The 17,477-nt window shown below is 38.0% G+C and overlaps 1 protein-coding gene across 1 annotated transcript; it reads right to left on the reverse strand.

Moving 5' to 3' along the window:
- Positions 1 to 45: 45 nt before the first annotated feature.
- Positions 46 to 15,752, reverse strand: myh11b (myosin, heavy chain 11b, smooth muscle; the record flags this gene model as incomplete). The annotated part of the gene is made up of 41 exons (XM_079409077.1): positions 46 to 890; positions 1,053 to 1,225; positions 1,316 to 1,424; positions 1,498 to 1,706; positions 1,804 to 1,927; positions 2,028 to 2,116; positions 2,190 to 2,318; positions 2,405 to 2,566; positions 2,737 to 2,949; positions 3,061 to 3,273; positions 4,932 to 5,180; positions 5,308 to 5,460; positions 5,724 to 5,828; positions 5,950 to 6,156; positions 6,320 to 6,464; positions 6,571 to 6,783; positions 6,869 to 7,040; positions 7,179 to 7,302; positions 7,413 to 7,550; positions 7,728 to 7,934; positions 8,033 to 8,164; positions 8,762 to 8,870; positions 9,003 to 9,163; positions 9,668 to 9,737; positions 9,840 to 9,961; positions 10,187 to 10,386; positions 10,532 to 10,646; positions 10,829 to 11,002; positions 11,106 to 11,279; positions 11,367 to 11,519; positions 11,753 to 11,871; positions 11,975 to 12,070; positions 12,157 to 12,300; positions 12,462 to 12,560; positions 12,709 to 12,772; positions 12,868 to 12,960; positions 13,167 to 13,193; positions 13,629 to 13,728; positions 14,071 to 14,098; positions 14,639 to 14,795; positions 15,411 to 15,752. 41 exons carry the CDS (start codon positions 15,750 to 15,752, stop codon positions 707 to 709), a joined length of 5,997 nt encoding a protein of 1,998 aa, XP_079265203.1. The 3' UTR covers positions 46 to 706.
- Positions 15,753 to 17,477: the final 1,725 nt, after the last annotated feature.

Genomic DNA, 17,477 nt, shown 5'->3' on the forward strand with positions numbered 1-17,477 from the left:
TTGTGCACTTTGAATTAAGAAAACTGACAAACGTAACTTTTTTTTCAAAACATCTCTTTAAAGTATAAGTTTGCAGATTTCCATCCAGCTTTGAATTGTTACTGTGTCAGTATTATATGTAAATTAATGTGTACTCTTTTTCCATGTTACCTGCACCCAGATATCCCAGTTAATTTGTCAGCAGGAATGCGGAAGTTTGATCTGTAGTTTTAGTTGTCATTTTGCATCATTTGGCAGACTTCAGACAGTTCCGGGGATTTTGTTAAAAATACAGATTAAACTTCATAATTTTTGTGATCCTGCCCATGGACGGTGGATTAAAAATGCATTATGGGTGTTTAGGTTTTTGGCAAAAGGGGAATGCCACAGGGATTTTTCTGTGGTTTTATTAAAGCCTCAACTTGAAAGCAGCAAATTACCCCTTAATGCATAACAATGTATAATAATTACAGTTATGTAATCACTATATACCATGGTACAGTGTGGTATCACTTTGTAGTACTTTGATATATATAGTATGCCACTTAACAGTTGATAGTACATGGTATTGCTACGGCACATAAATAAAAACCCCATTAGAATTAGTCTGCTGTTGGAATCAGTGAAGAACAGAAATAAATACCAACCCTCGTTTTAGGAGATAGTCAAGATTAAATAAACATAAATTATCATTCAGAAATGGTAAAAACAGATGGGAATTATTTTTTTAGTTGTCATCCTTGGTGCCATTGATTGGCTCGATTTGAGGTTCCTCAGGTTGATGCACAGGAGTAGCAGGACCTTCATCTTCTGGGACCTCAGATGTTTCTATCATGCTCCTGCGTGTTCTTCTAAAGCTCCCACCTCCACTACGCCTTAATGGACTGCTGAAAGATGAGTCACTGCCACGCCTGAGGAACATACAAAGAATTAAGAAACCCCACATCTCCAAACACACCCCATGCAAACTTATGTCTCTTAATGTATGTTACTGTAGAATGCAGTAAGGAGGATGTCAATGAATGGGATTCTGTTTTCACATACATTACAGAAAGGGGTTACTGCAGAACAACCTGAGTTTGCTCCTGAGTGAAGACACTTCTCGGATCAGGGCATCATTGGCCTCGGTGGCCTCGTTCAGCTCTTTCTGAAGTTTACGACGGGCAGTAGTGGCACGCTGAGACTCCTCGTCGCAATCTTCCACCTGCAGCTTAAGCTGCCTTGCTCGCAGATTTGCTTTTTCAGCCTACAACAAGGATAACATCAGTCAGTTGTCAAAGTGATGAGAAAACATGGAACCTCAAAAACTCAAATGCTGAACAAGAATACTTCATACCTGGTCCTTAAATTGCTCTGTCTGTTTTCGTTCATCCTCTATCTGAATCATCAGTTCTTTTAGTTTCTTGTCTTTCTGACGCATGGCCTTGGCAATAGTTTGTCTCTCCCTGTTACAAAAAATTACTAGTTGGAATCCCTTTGTCTTTACAGCCAAGTCCATCTTAACACTGATGATCTTACCTGCTCTCATGGTCCACTTGGTCCTCCATTTGTTGTAACTTAGTCTCTAGTGCAGCTACAGAAGTCCGTTGCTTGGACTTGACCTGTCCCTCCATCTCCAGCAGCTTGGCCCTCAGCTCTTTGTTCTGCCTCTCTATTTGCTGCCAGCCACTCTCCATCCTCTGAGCATTGGAGCGTTCAACATGCAGCTCGCTGGTCAGCTGATCCACCTAGTTATAGATGAAAATGATATTTGAGCATTGTCACCTCAAAAGAACACATTCACTACAGCATACAAGTGGATGAACAGAACATTAACCCAATCACCTCCTGCACACTTCTCCGCAGTCTCTCATTGAGCGTCTCCGTGTTTGCCTGCTCCTCATCAAGTTCCTCTTCCAGCTGTTGAATTTTGGCTTCCAGACGACGCCTCTCATCAGACGTGCCAGATCTATCAGTGGACAGTCATTGCATATTGTATTTTACAGTTTTAAAATTCAACGTATTGTAATTTAATTTTTCCATTTTGCAAATATCAATTCCCAACATACTTTCCAAATGAGCCACTTGACATCTCCTCTGCTATCTCATTTCTCTCTCGCTCAGCCTGTTTGCGGGCTCTCTCTGCTGTAGCCAGCTCCTACGAAGAAATTGACAATTGTATGGCAAGATATTTAAGCCTATTGCAATCAGCCATTTGGTATCATGTATACCTCCTGTAGGTGTAAGATTTCTGCCTCCATGGCTCTGGCCTTTCTCTCAGATTCTCTAGCTTCGGAAAGAACCTCCTTGTGGGATGCTCTCGCATCTTCCAGCTCCCTCTGGGAATCTTTAATCTGCGTCTGTCATGGGGAAGAAAACTAACACAGATGAAGTTTGATAAAGGCTTGGGAAACTCCAAAAGAATTTGAAGGTTTGACCCTCTGACCTGAGTCTTGCGGAGCTGTTTAATGGCCTCATCCCTCGCCCTACTGATTGCATCAACTTGGTCTTCAATTTCCTGCAAATCCCCTTCAAGTTTCTTCTTGGCAGCTGCCAATGAAGTTCTCATTTTCTGCTCTTCTTCTAGCTCAGTCTCAAGCTCACGTACCTGTGTGCCAAGTGGGAAAATATTACAACAGAAGAACTTTTTTTTCCCTAATTGCTGATGGGAGGAGTGTAAGGAGTCTACAAGAAGCGTTATGCAGTTCAGGTCCTACACAATCAGATATAGCTTACCCATTGAGCAACAAAAATAAAATCAAAGAAATCAGTCTTCACCTGCTTGAGAAGTTGTTTCCTCTTCTCTTCATTTTGCTCCTCTCTGACCTGCAGGTCTCTTTGAAACTGGACTTTGAGGGCCTGCATATTGACTTCCAGATGGAGTTTAGCATCCTCTGCAGTTTGTAATTCATCCTCAAGTTCCTCCATTTGAATTGTCATCTCTTCTACTCGAGCCTCCAATCCACGTTTTGCCTTCTCCAGCTCATGGACCTTCCGTAGTTTTTATGCGCAACATTTAGTAATCTAATTTCATACAACTGTATCTCTAAGTTTACTATGAACTACTGTCCAAAATTCATGCTACTGTAAAACACAACTTACATTTCTGCCCACGTCGTCCTTTGAACTGATCAGATCTTCCATCTCAGTGCGAAGTGTCTTATTGTGTTTCTCTAACTCTCGAAAGGAACTCTGGGATTCTTCGAGCGCTCGGGTGAGGGCCAAACATTTGGTCTCCTTCTCCCGTGCTTCTGCCTCTGCTCTGTCACGCTCCTGAGCATACTTGCTGGAGATGGTCTTCTCATCAGCAAGCATCTTAATGAGATAAAAAAATTTCAACAAGACCAGATGAAACATCTAAATTAGATAAAAAGCTAACAGAGTGTGTTAAAAATGTAAAGGACTGGATGACCAGTAATTTTATTAAATTCGGATAAGAGAGAGATATTACTTATTGGACTAAAAAACAGTACACAGAATCTGGTAGATTAAAATTTGCTTCTAGACGGATGTACTGTTACTTCCTGTACAGTCAAAATTTTGGGTGTTATATTAGACAGCAACTTGTCTTTTGAAAATCATATTTCCCATGTTACAAAAACAGCATTCTTCCATTGAGAAACATTGCCAAGCTACAAAACATGTTGCGGTTGGAACCAGCTTCCAGAAGAGATCAGATGTGCTAAAATATTAGCCACATTTAAATCCAGACTCAAAATTCATCTGTTTAGCTGTGCATTTGTTGAATGAGCTCTGTACTGCGTCCAAACTGATTGCACTGTATAATCATTTTCTATTCTTAACTGTTTTAAATTTATTTTAAACCAATTTTTATTTTTTTAACTCCTTGTTTTTATTGTTGTGATTTTTTTTTTTTTTTTTATTGACTATTTTACTTCCTTTTATGTAAAGCACTTTGAATTACCACTGTGTATGAAATGTGCTATACATAAATAAACTTGCCTTGCCTTACCTGTTTCTGATGCAGAAAAGCTAGTTAATGCATTCATGACCTCTAAACTGGACAACTGTAAAAACTGGACAACTGTAATGCACTGCTAGCTGGTTGTCCTGCATTTTCAGTAAACAAGCTACAGATAGTCCAAAATGCAGCTGCTTGAGTCTTTACCAGGGCAAGAAAATATGATCATATTACCCCAATTTTACATTCTCTGCACTGGCTACCTGTTAAGTTCCGTATCATTTACAAAATATTACTACTTACTTTTAAGGCCCTAAATGGTTTAGCTCTTGCGTACCTAACTAGTCTTCTGTCACGCTACAATCCATCACGCTCCCTAAGGTCGCAATACTCTGGACTCTTGGTAGTACCTAGGATAGCAAAGTCCACTAAAGGAGGTAGAGCTTTTTCATATTTGGCTCCCAAACTCTGGAATAGCCTTCCTGATAACGTTCGGAATTCAGACACACTTTTTAGCCAAGCATTCACATAATGTATCTCATAACCTTGTACTTCAGTTACATCTGATCAAATGCACATTTTCATTCTTTTGCTTGGGGTGAACACATAATGTTTTGCTTATTTGGAACAGCATCTACGCTCATTTTTTCTCTATTACCTTCTCTGTTTCTCCCATGGGATTGGCAACCCATGGTAAAAAAGAATTACACAAGCTTCAGTCTGGATCCAGCCCTTACAAAAACCTGAGATGACCAAACAACTGAGAAGAGATGATTCCAACCCCCCAGAAGACCTCAGATGATGCCAACCCTCAGACAACATTCAAAACTACCAAATTTTACATTACATGACATTAACTAACTGCTTGATTTTTACCATACATTTCTGCCATATGGACACCAACTTGAGATAGTCACCACTGATAAGCTATCACTAAATATAATGTAGAAACTTTAATTTTCTGTAAAGCTGCTTTGCAACGATTTGCATAGTGAAAAGTGCTATACATTGTGCTGATGAAATTAGGATAGCTGAAGCATAGAAATGCAACCTGATCAAATTTCCGTTGTTTCTTCTCCAGATTTGAAACCAGCTGTCTCTGGTTGTCCAGGTCCATAAGCACATCCTCCAACTCTTGCTGAAGATGATTCTTGGTCTTCTCTAGCTTGTCATAGGCTGCAGCTTTCTCCTCAAACTCTCCAATTGTGGCTTCCAGATCCCTCTGTAGCCGTCTCTTGCTTTCTTCAAGCATTTGGAAATTGCTGGAGTACTCATCCAGCTTCTTCTTTGCATCTGACAACTATAGTAGAAGCAAACTTATTGTAAATGAAATTTGCCTCATTTGTATTTTGGCATAGCAAATTGTCATATACTGAGATGCTTAATGAAATTTGTGAGGGTGTTCTTTGCAAATGCGAGTGACTGGCCTGTGTGGTAAGGCTGGAGGCCTGTCTCTCCACGTTCCTTCGGGCTTCTGCCTCTTCTTCTATTTGTTCCAGCAGACTGTTTTGTTCATCCTCCATTTGACGTAGCCGAGTGGAAAAATGAAGTTTTTGACGGGTCTCCTCAGCAAGTAACTCCTAAATAGGCAGATAGGCAAAACATCAAGAGCCACGTGCTTCTCAAAATCATAATTCTGTCACAATTATTTTTTTTAACCCTAATTATGATTCCTAAAATATAAAGGAAGAAAAAACAACAACATACATTTGTGTAAAATATTATCAGTATATCATTTTTTGTTTATCTGACAATAAATTGAAAAAATGACTTCAGTGTTTAGAAATCACAACGAAACTTTCCTGAACTTTTCTAATGACCCCTGCTTTAGATTATACAATACCTGTGTATCCTGGAGCTGTGAGTTGAGACTTGCAACATCTTTACTCAGCTTGATGTTCTTGCTCTCTGCTTCATTGAGGATGCTATTCACATTGTTATACTCCATCTGAGTGTTTTTACAAAAGACATCCATAAATCAGGTGTTTCGATATAGACACCCTGCATTGAATCTATAGTAATCATTTATAAGTGTTTATTAAGAGCACATGTCTGAATGTAAAACTCACAGTCAGTTTAGACACTGCATCTCCAAGCTCTTCCCTCTTCTTTTCGCTCTCACTGAAGTGAGTCTGAAGGTCAGCAAGCTGGGTCTCCACCTTTTTCTTCTTCTGTTCCACATCTTGCTTGGCATTACTTAATGAACGAAGGTCTCCATTCAAATCTACAACCTCCTTCTCTAAGGCCTGTTTCGCCTTCTCCAGATTGGCCTTGGCCTGTGTTTCAGGTTCAGTTTAGGAAATTTAAATTTATTTCATTTTAATAATTTCGCAGGATATTACTTACGAGATTAAAAGTACTGAAGTACCTAATTGAATGGTTAATGTTGTTTCAGCACTGTATTTTTTGTTATATGCCAATGCTAAGCAGTTTTCTTACCCGTTTGGTTTGCTCTAGCTGTTCACCAAGTTCATTTACAGACTGAGCATGTTTTTGTTTCATCTCATTCACTTGAGCCTCGTGGCTTCGGCCTTCATCTTCTATCAACTTCTTCATCATTGCCACCTCCTGCTCTCTCTTAGCCCTGTCCAAAAAAGAGGTTAAGACTAAAATCTACTCTACCATGTTCCATGTAAATGGTAAAAAGTAATTAATGACTATTAATGAAAGTTACAGATTTAAATAATCACCGTAGCTCTTGTTGTGCTGCTGTGGTGTCTAGTGAGTCCTCCAGTTCAGTCCTCAGGGCCGACAGCTCTTCTTCCAGCTCTTTTCTGGCCTTTTCTGACTTTCTACAAGTCTCCCGCTCAGCTTCGATCTCATCTTGAAGCTCTGAGACTAGCCCATCCATTTCTTGTATCTTTTTCAGAGCATTGCTCTTCTGAGCTGATTCTTTTTCTATGCTGGTCAATATACAGATGATCCGGTTACAATTTACAATGAGCAGTGAATCAATGTCTTTGAACTGTCGTGTGAGTAACAATATACCATGCCTGAAGCTCCTGAATTTCCACTTCACTTCTGGATTGTTGTGTCTTGAGTTCTGCCATCTGGGTCTGTGTGTCCTTTAGTTGTTCCTGTACATCATTATACTCAGTCTCCAGTTTACGTTTAGCTTTCTCTACATCCTGCCGACTTTTCTCTTCCTTCTTCATTCGAACTGCACACACACAGAAATTGGAAACGCTTCAAGGTATTTACATGAGGTATTGATAAATCAATTAATTTGGTTAGGATTCAAATTATTTTCAACTACAGACAATTCCATACAATAAAACCAAAAGTCACAATGAAAAACCTTCAAGATCTGAAATCATAGATTCATGTTTAGCCTTCAGTTTAGTCAAGTTTTTGGATTTCTCTTCCTCCTCAGCAAGGTTGGAGCAAAAGTCGGCTAACCGCTCCTCCAACTGTTGCTTCTCCTAAACACACAGAAGCAGCAGTCATATTACTCAGATCTGATATGAATTTTTCACAAAAAGTATAATGATGATCCAGATCAAACTAACGCCTGACGAAACTCAATACAAACCTTCTGCAACTTGCAGTTTTGATCTTCTACGATGAAAAGATCTTCCTCAAGTTTCTTAATCTTCCCATCTGCAGCCCTACTTTCCAGTTGATTCTTCTGTCTGGCATTTTCTTCTTCTACTAAATGTTTCTCTAAATCCTGCACAAAACAATAGATGAGTACAGTTTTCTTATTTACATTTTTACATTTTCTTTTCCAAATCTTATGTTTTGAGAAAAATGAGAGTGAGAGAAACAATTACAGTAAAATTACAATTAGCAAATTAAAGTCTCATTATTGTTCCACTTAGTCTGTGATAACTGATCACCGCTCAACCTTGAGTTGTTGTTGCAGATTCGCCTTCTCTTGCTGAAACACCTGGCTTCGCTCCTCCTCCTCCTCGAGTCGAGTCTCCATCTCATGCAGCACTTCCTCCAGCTCTTGCTTCTTGGCCTCCAGCCGTATCCTCACCTCCTCAGACTCTGCATTCAACTCTGCCTCCTCCTGTAGTTTGGCTTGTAGCTGGTTTCTCTCCTCTACCACCTGCACTCCAGCCAATATGGGTGTATGGATAGCGAATCAGTATGAATGAATGCACCATTGTAGTTGATTTTGGATCACATATTGCTCTGCTCTTGTACCTGGTTGTGTTTCTGTGTGATCTCCTTAAGTTCAGCTTCAGATTTCTGGGCAATTTCATTGGCTTTTTGAAGCTCCTCATCCTTTTGATTCATTTCCTCTTCTTGCCGAGTCACCTGAAGCAGGGGTTTCACCTAAACAGAAACAAAAATTGACCACAAAATTACCACATTGGTATTTATATTTACATGGATATGTGTAGTTCTGAGTACTGAGAGTTGCTACTGCCAATACATCCACAACATGCTGCTGTGAGCATGTAAGAAATACTGCTGCTGCAGCAGACCAAGTACTGAGAGTTGCTACTGCCAATACATCCACAACATGCTGCTGTGAGCATGTAAGAAATACTGCTGCTACAGCAGACCAAGTACTGAGAGTTGCTACTGCCAATACATCCACAACATGCTGCTGTGAGCATGTAAGAAATACTGCTGCCTCACATATAACATATGAAATAACCCCCATATAGCATACATGAATCACCACGTAGCAGATCTATACAGGTGGAGCTGGGGAAGGTGGAGGGTTAATGTAGCGCGCTGCAGCTGCCACACCAAGCACTAGTCAAGTATTTGAATGTTGAGCAGCAAGCTCATTGGCTGCAGATATGAAAAGAACCAATCAGCTGCGCCATGTAATAATGTTATTATCTCAGATTGAGTTTGAACTATCAGACTGTGCCATCAAGACTTTCATGCAAGAATTCTGGATTTGTGTTTAGGACTTACTTTAGTGAAAAGTCTCCACCACTGCCAGTTCCTGAGTATCAGATAAACAGCACAGTTCCTCTGAATCACTTTCATGGCTGTCAGCTGCTTTTGTTTCTTGCTGAATGCCCTGTAAATTTCAAGATTTTTAGATAGAGTGGCTTACTTTTTGTCTTTAGCCACAGTGAAACTACAATTACAGCAAGAAGCTTCAAAGGTAGATGGTATACAGTATATTTGCATTTAGTTAACAAGAACTCACTTTCTGCTAAGAAAGCCACGGGCCTGGGCCTGGAAGGCAATTATGATATCAGTCAGTTTCAGGTCACGTTCTTCCTCCAGCTGTGCCAACACTCCTGTGCGGAAAAATATCTTGCTCAGACCAATCCGGTACAGGTTGGGGTCCAAGTCTAGATGTTTGATCTGATGGTTAAAAGGCAGGGAGGATTTGTCATCAATGAATGATACATTTAAAAAAAAATTAAATAAATAAAAATTGCATTGTCAGTACAGTGTAAGTATATACACGGCAAAAAATGCTTTTCTTTCTTAGATTTTTTTGTCGTTTCCAGCCAAAATGTCGAAAAATTGTTAAATCAAGAAGGATTTTCTAGAAAAAACAAGTCAAAATTAAGTGAGTTTTTGCTTGAAACAAGCAAAATAATCTGCCAATGAGGTAAGAAAAATAATCTTGTTTTCTGTTTGACATAAGATTATTTTTTTTACCCCATTGGCAGATTATTTAGCTTGTTTCAAGCAAAAACTCACTTAATTTTGACTATTTTTTTCTGAAAACAAGACAATTATTTTTACTGTCTAGAAAATCCTTCTTGATTTAAGAATTTTTAGATATTTTGGCTGGAAACAAGACAAACAACCGAAGTAAGAAAAGCATTTTTTGCAGTGCATATATTTTGCTCAACTCACTATAAGTGTACAGGCTTGTTTTCCATCCATGAATCCTTTAGGAATAGCCCCAGCAGCAAGGATCTCATAGCTTGGAAATAATCAAAGATCAGTATTCTGGCCACTTAGAAACACCCAAATCTACAAACTCTGTATTTGAAATGATCAAGTATGTGTTTCGGAAATGACTCACCGCTGGCGGAACTCATGAAAGATGATGCGATTGGGGAAGCCCTGGCGACAGATGCGGATCCCTTCTAGTACACCATTACAGCGCAGCTGCTCGAGAACCAGGTGGGCAGCTATCTTGCCAGACTAAAGACAAAAGCAGTGAATTTTCACTCTATTTTACTGCTATTTTTACTATATATATATTAGCTGTATGCTTACTCTTGGGGTAATGATTATAATTAATTTTTAAATTCCATATAACACAAAACGTGAAATCTGCTCTTGTCTACCTTTTGGAAAAAAGGCATCTTAGATATATCACTAAATACAGATATGAATCACTATATTTTGATATTTGTTGTGGCATACCCTTTTTTCATGGTTGGGAATGATGCAGCGTACAAAGTTTGGTTGAGTGTTATGGAGAGTCGTCATGAGCTTGCCAAGAGACTCTTTGTACAGCTGTCCTACAGTGCGGAACATGCCTTTCTTGGACTTGGAAGCAGTAGGAGCTGCGCTATCAGGCTTAGCCATTTTAGCCATGGTTTCCAAACCCACCACACGGTCCACTGTGGGACCACAGGGATTTCTTAGACTAGTTGCATTTAAAATAAATTATTTGAGAAAAATAAAAGCTTTCTTTATAGAGAATACATTACTGCCTTTCTGCTCAGAATGAAGTAAACCATGACACAAATCCTGACAGAAACTAACCATCTTTCCAGATGTCCTGAACAAAACCACTGGAAGAGTTACACAGCAGGGCTGTGACATTGTCATTGAGTGGGTCCATGTTTTTAGTCAACCAAGATGTGGCATTATAATCCACCTAAATCAAATTAAAACATTATTATTATAGCAATCATATACTGTAGATATATTTTCTCATAATGATCTCATGTTAAGTACTTAGCTTTACAACTGCTCAACTTTTAATCAGTCAATTTAATGCATTTTTATTGAATAACTGTATTCATATTTTAAATATATATATTTAAGACTTTTGAATACCTTGCCAGCATAGTGTTGCACAGTGAAGAAAGTCTTCTCCTTTAGATTCTTAGGTTTAGAGAATTTGCAGTGGCTTGAGTGAGTGTTTGTGAGTTTTTCAACAAAGGAAACATCCGTTGCCTTTGGAAACCAGCACTCCTCATCTAGCAGAGCTAGGATACCTGGAGGATTGTTCTGTAAGGGAAAACCAAGAGTAATATCATGACTGAGTGACTTTTAATGATAATCGAGGATTATTACACTTAATATGTATGAATGATGTTGTTTATAAACTGACTGGTCTCTCAATGAGCTCAATGCAGGGTTGGAGGTCCAGACCAAAGTCAATAAAATTCCAGTCAATTCCTTCCTTCTTGTACTCCTCCTGCTCCAGGATGAACATAGTGTGATTGAAGAGCTGTTGCAGTTTCTCATTAGTGTAGTTGATGCATAGCTGCTCAAATGAGTTATCCTGTGAGAAAGGCAAAAAAGGAAAGCCTTGAGTTTGAAAGTTCACATTTGGATTTTGTAATCTGTTAATGAAGACTTTCGGACTCACTTCAAAAATCTCAAACCCAGCGATGTCTAAGATGCCCAGAAAAGAGGCTCCCTGACGCTTTGTCTTATCTAGAGCCTTGTTGATACGTGCCAAGATCCAGCGAAACAGACGGTCATACATAGCCTTGGCCAAGGCTTCAACTGCAAAGTCAGCCTGATAAATGGACATATTATATTATATAAATTGATATATACAGTAGTCAACATTTGAAGTGGATCAAAATCTTTCATCCCGGTTGTCCTAAAGCCAAAACAATACCCATTCTTGTCTTAGGACAACTTTGATGAACTTTCACTTCAAATGTTGACTACTGTATAAATAAAAATAATCTGCTGAAATCTTAAAAATAATGCATTATAGCTGTATGGCATAGTGTGGTAATGCACCTGTTCTTTGGTCTGTGCCTTCTGTACCAGCTCCCGGCCTACTTTGATGCGAGGAGTGAGAATAGCTTTGGTGAAGTCAGTCACATTAATCCCCTGCAGATGGCACACTTTCTGTGCAGCTGGTGGATGCATTTACCACAACATATGAGCATTTTGCTATAGTCGGGATAGTTCAGGATAAGAGCTACATCACAGATAAATCCTTCTGGACTGATTGTTTACCTGTGTTGTCTGGCATGCTGGCCTGCTCCTGGTTTTTCTCTGCTTTGAATTCAATGTTCCCCAGTTGCAGCACAGTAGAACATAATTTAAACATGCCTAAAAGAAACACAACACTTCATGTAAAACAGCATGAAAAGATAGGAGATTAAGTTAGTCATTAAACTAGTCATTGCTTTATGTACCAATTCTTTCCTCCTCATTGAAGCCCAGGACCTCCATGGCTTCCAGAGTCTCTTCAAACATCTCATCATCTTGCTGGTTTTGTACCTGCACATGCCCAGCCACCAGGAAACGGTAGTTACCAAAGTCCTCTAGCAAGAGCTCATCTGTGGAAGAGAGTGACTGCTAGTGGTATGTCTGAATTGATGGCTAAAACTGTCTACTAAAACTAATAAACTGACAAAATTAGCTGATCTGTATTTGTGAATGTAATTATGTAAGACTCAATACAAAGCTGCTGTAATATAAATTCTCTGTCCTCACCCACCTCGCATTTTGTCTTTGGCTCCAGCCACCATGTAGTAGAAGATGTGGAAGGATCTCTCGATTTTGGCCTGTCGGATACATCGAGACTTTTCCAGGAGGTCTGGATTCATTAAGTCATTAAGGTGAAAATGAATGTGCTTGACTTTATAATGTACAGTACTCTAAGTCTAAATATTTTTGGAAATATTTGTTCTAACTGATTTTGATATCAAACTGTTCAGATTCAGTGGAAAGATTTATTAGGATACAGGTTTCAATGTTTGCTCCAACGATGTAGCCAGTGTTGTCAAAGTTGATTTTAATGAATTTACCCTGAGAAAGAAAAACAGCAAACGTTTTTACACTAATGTTGATTATAATGATAATGAGCAAATATTCAATACCAGAACAATGAATTGTTAACTCACAAATCTTGAGGAATTATCATTTTTGATGGTCTTTGCGTTGCCAAATGCCTCCAGAATAGGATTGGCCTGCAGGAGCTGCTTCTCTAGCTCACCCTAAACAAACGGACAAAGCAAATGTTATTTATTGTGATTCAATCCAGTCAAACTATAAACTAAAAGCTATTCTAGTGTTTTTTGTTTTTTTACATATTATAGTTTAGTCTACATTAAAGTAAAAGGCCATTCAGGTCTTAGCAATGTTAAATACATAATTCATGATTGACTTCCAAAAATGTATGAAAAGAAGCTTAGGTACTCACATAAGCTAACTGGGGTCCTTTTTGTTGCTAAATGGGGATAAATAATGAATTGAGTTAAAATGGAAAAGTTGTGTATTTGATGTCCAGTGACTGTTTATTTCAGATCGGTATATTCTGTGAATTATTGCAAAAACAAATAATCAACAGTAATCAATTCAGCAGTTGGGTTTTGTTTCATGGACAGCCTTCCAAAATCACAAAGCACACGCAGAAGCATATCTGTATGGACAAAATTGTAAATGACCCACCGCAGTATTAATGCACAGTACCTTGCATGTAATTAAATATATCTTGTTTAGTGCTGAAGCATTTATATACTATCATAAAGACATGACTATTATTCTAATCAAACACTACACTGTTATCAAAACCTTAACAGTAATGAGGGCATGCAAAAACTGTTATTATAAGAGATACTGTATGACAAGTTAGTCAGTTTAATGATAAAAACTTTGAACTCACAGATCCAGCATCTCTCTTCCCTTTGTGTGATGATGCCACAACTGCAAGGTACTGGATGACTTTTTTGGTGTTTTCCGTTTTTCCTGCACCCGACTCACCACTATTAAACATACATTAAAGAATGCTGCCACATGTCACATAGTCATTTGCATAATAATTTACATGTCAGGCTGCTCAGCAAATTTAAAGATATAGTGCATATATATGTGTATTATTTAATGGCCCATGTGATATTTGACCAGTCAAACTCAAGCTGTGGTAACTCTTTCAAATGTATCTGCTGATTACATCTTTGCTGAATGGTGCCTCACAGACACAGTGGATACTTCTTTCCTGGGTCAACCTTGGGCTAAATATTTTACTATTAAAGGACTAGTCTCATTAAAAATATATTTTTAAGAGTATATGGAGCAAACAATACTTAAGGGCATTTAGAACTCACGTGCAGAGAATAGACTGGTCTTCACGCTCTGTGGAGAAAGAAACAGAAACATTTGAACTCAGGACAAGAAATGCATGAATTGTCACAATTAAGAACCTGAACGAGATTAACAAGGGGCCCGGATGTCCAAACAAACTTCACTATTGTTCACTGGAGATCCCTACCTCCAAAATCTTACATATTCTAAATTGAGCACAGGGTGAGATTAACTTCAGTTCATCCTTCCAAAAATAGCTGTGAAAAAAAATTCAGTGAGAAAGGGAAAGGCCCCTTGTATGGCAATTTTGATGCCTTTAATCCACAGCCTGTACAACAGTCCCTGACACACTCTCTCTCCAACTGACAGCTGGCTCTGCTGGACTGAACAACTATGAATAATCTTCATTTTTACAGTTTCCTTATTATTCTATATTTGCGTTGCACAATTGCACAACATTGAAAGAATTACTTTTGGGAAGAAAGGCATGATTTTTGTGTCTTTTCTAGTTTCTATAACAACCACAGTAAGCCTGTGAATTTACTAATAGTTTTTATATGGTGCATTCAGTGAGTTAAGACTGGTGGTCACCTTGCAGCATGTTCCTATAGGCATTATCAGCGACGGCATAGATGTGGGGAGGAACCTCATGACGCTTCTTCCCCTTGTACATCTCAATGATCTTCTCAGAGTAGATGGGCAAAAACTTATAGGGGTTCACCACCACGCAGAAGAGACCTGAGTAAGTCTGGATTGGAATAAATATCAAATACATATTCAAAATGTATGCCAGGAAACTGCAATATTATGCATTTTACATACATATATTGGTACAAATGATTAAAAAAAATTTCACACCATAAGGCATTTTCAACTTTTTAGATACAAAGACTCCCGGATATGATGATGCCCTGGGAAGTAACCCCCATTCTAAAGTATAAATGCATATATTTTAAACAAAATAAGTATACTGCATTATATTTAATGTATAAATACTCATATACACTACCATTCAAAGGTTTTGGGTCAGTAAGTTGTCTTTTTTTTTAAAGAAATTAATACTTTTAGTCAGCAAGGATATATTAATTTGATCAAAAGTGACTGTAAACACTTTAAAGTGTTACAAAATGTCTAGATCAAATAAATTCTGTTCTTCTGAACGTTCTATTCATCAAAGAATCCTAAAAACAAGTATCACAGTTTCCATAAATGGAAATAAGCAGCAACTGTTTTTGACATTAATTATAAAAAAGAAATGGGAGTCTGTGTACCCTGTTTTGAAAACCCCCATGACTGAGCTATGATCGTAAATAAAGACTTGTAGTTTAACCAACTGTGTAAGGTGAAGTTTGAATGAACTTACATAAATGAGACCTGAGAAATACCTCTCCTTCAGGTTGTGCAGCACAGAGGCCTCATTCAGACAGGTCAGTGCAGCCATGTCTTCCACCTTGTTGAACTTGGGTGGGTTCATTTTCTGGATTTCATCTTTGCTGACGGTCATCTTCTGTCTATTGTCGAGCTCAACCACCACGTCATTCTCGGTCTCTTCTTTGATGCTGGCTGACTGAAAACCTTCCCTTTCTGAAGGTATCCACACCATCTTTTTGGTTGACCAATCGGCCTGGGCCACCCCGCTGTTTTTGAAGTCATTGTCAAGGAAAAGGAACTTGCTGCTGTCTTCGTTTTCTGGTTGCTTGGCCATCTTGAAGTATTTCTGTTGTTCTAAGATTTAATAAGAAATATGTTTTATCATCTGTCTGTATTATAGCTTTTTTTGACTCTACCGATGGATGTGCAAACATGTAGCCTTGTTTTATATTTTCTAATCAGGCAAACCACAGCCATATCTTTGCCACTCGTGGGCCACTTGTTCTCTAAAGCTGTAAACCTGTTGAAAGGTGATAATAAAGTATCCATGATCATTCCTTATATGGAGTGTGTCCAGTAAAAGCTTTCTCACACACCACTGACATATTGTGCCAACTTATATTGTCTGTTTTGTGTTTAAGTACTGGATTTGTATGACAAATTTCCAGGACATTTACAGTCGGCATGTCCTAGACATTTATATTCTTCTTAGAAATTATTTTTACTGTTAAATATAATAGAATTACAAATGTTCTTATGGTCTTTGCAATATTTAAATAACACTGCAGTGCATAAACAGGTAATTCTTACAAAACATTTAAAGATTTCCAACTTCCCACCCTAAAATATGACAAATGTGAGGAAAGCAAACACTGGTAAAAAAAAAAAAAATCAATAAATAATAATAATAATAAATAAATTACATTACAAATAAATGAAACTACAATTAACAAAAAAAGTTAGCTTTTTATCTTTGAAGAAACAGTAATATAACTCAATGCTATATTATTTATAAACTATATATTTAATTAAACTTATAATGTATATACAATATATAAAGCAAAGCATAAATCCAATACTTACATGCTACGACAACCTCTTCTTTTTGCAGTGTCTGTGTATGCTTGGAGCAGTATCCAAAAATGAGTGCCTTGGATGATATTTATTAATTTTTAAGCCTTAATTTATGGACAGACTTGGCTTTGGTGGGTGGAGCAAATCATTTGGACCATCCTACAGCCAAATTCATCAGAATATAGCCTACAGCCTATGCAAATGATGAGGCTTTTCTACTGAAAGACAGCTTTGTAAAGGTCATTAAACACTAAATGACTATCTGTAGCCTATCTGTCTAAGTGCCTTGACTGAACTCGATATTTATTATTTCTGTTTAACCTGGCCAGTATACCTTTTACAGCTTATAACCAATTGATAATAAGTCAGCTATAAACTTTTGTAAAAGGTCGGCTGATGCTCATTATACAAGCTCATTATCCTCCTGAGACCCAGCTCTGGAGTTTTTGCCTCTGTAGTGGACGTTATATTTTAGTGAATTTCTCTGAGACCTCACATGTCACAGTTTTAAGTCTGGATGTCCTGTACAGAGCACATTCAGGGCTTTTTAGAAATACTAAATGTTTGGAAGTTTCACCATGACCACACCCTCTCCTAAGTCTTTAAAGATGGCTAAATTTAATTTAGTGAAAAATTTTACATCCTTACGGAAATATGATTAGATTTTGTAATTGTCATTTAAATCTGAATAATTTTCAAATTGCTTGCCATAAAGCAACATTAAATCATCTAAAGATTGAAAAGTGGATATTTGAATTAAATGTTTGGTCAATAGCCTATTAAATAAGGACTTGATCGTCCTGTAAGTGTAACAGCAGCAATTACCAGGCCTTTGGCTCCCATTGTAGGCATTTGTAATAACATGTAATGTTGAAAAAAAATACAATGGTTATAATGGGACTTGTATTGGTTTTAATGGAAACTATACTGAACCCTCTTGGTATCTACTGGTAATTGGTCACCTTCTATTGGTGGCTTGTTAAAA

The sequence above is a fragment of the Barbus barbus genome (assembly GCF_936440315.1).
Source record: "Barbus barbus genome assembly, chromosome: 4".
NCBI lineage: Eukaryota > Metazoa > Chordata > Actinopteri > Cypriniformes > Cyprinidae > Barbus > Barbus barbus.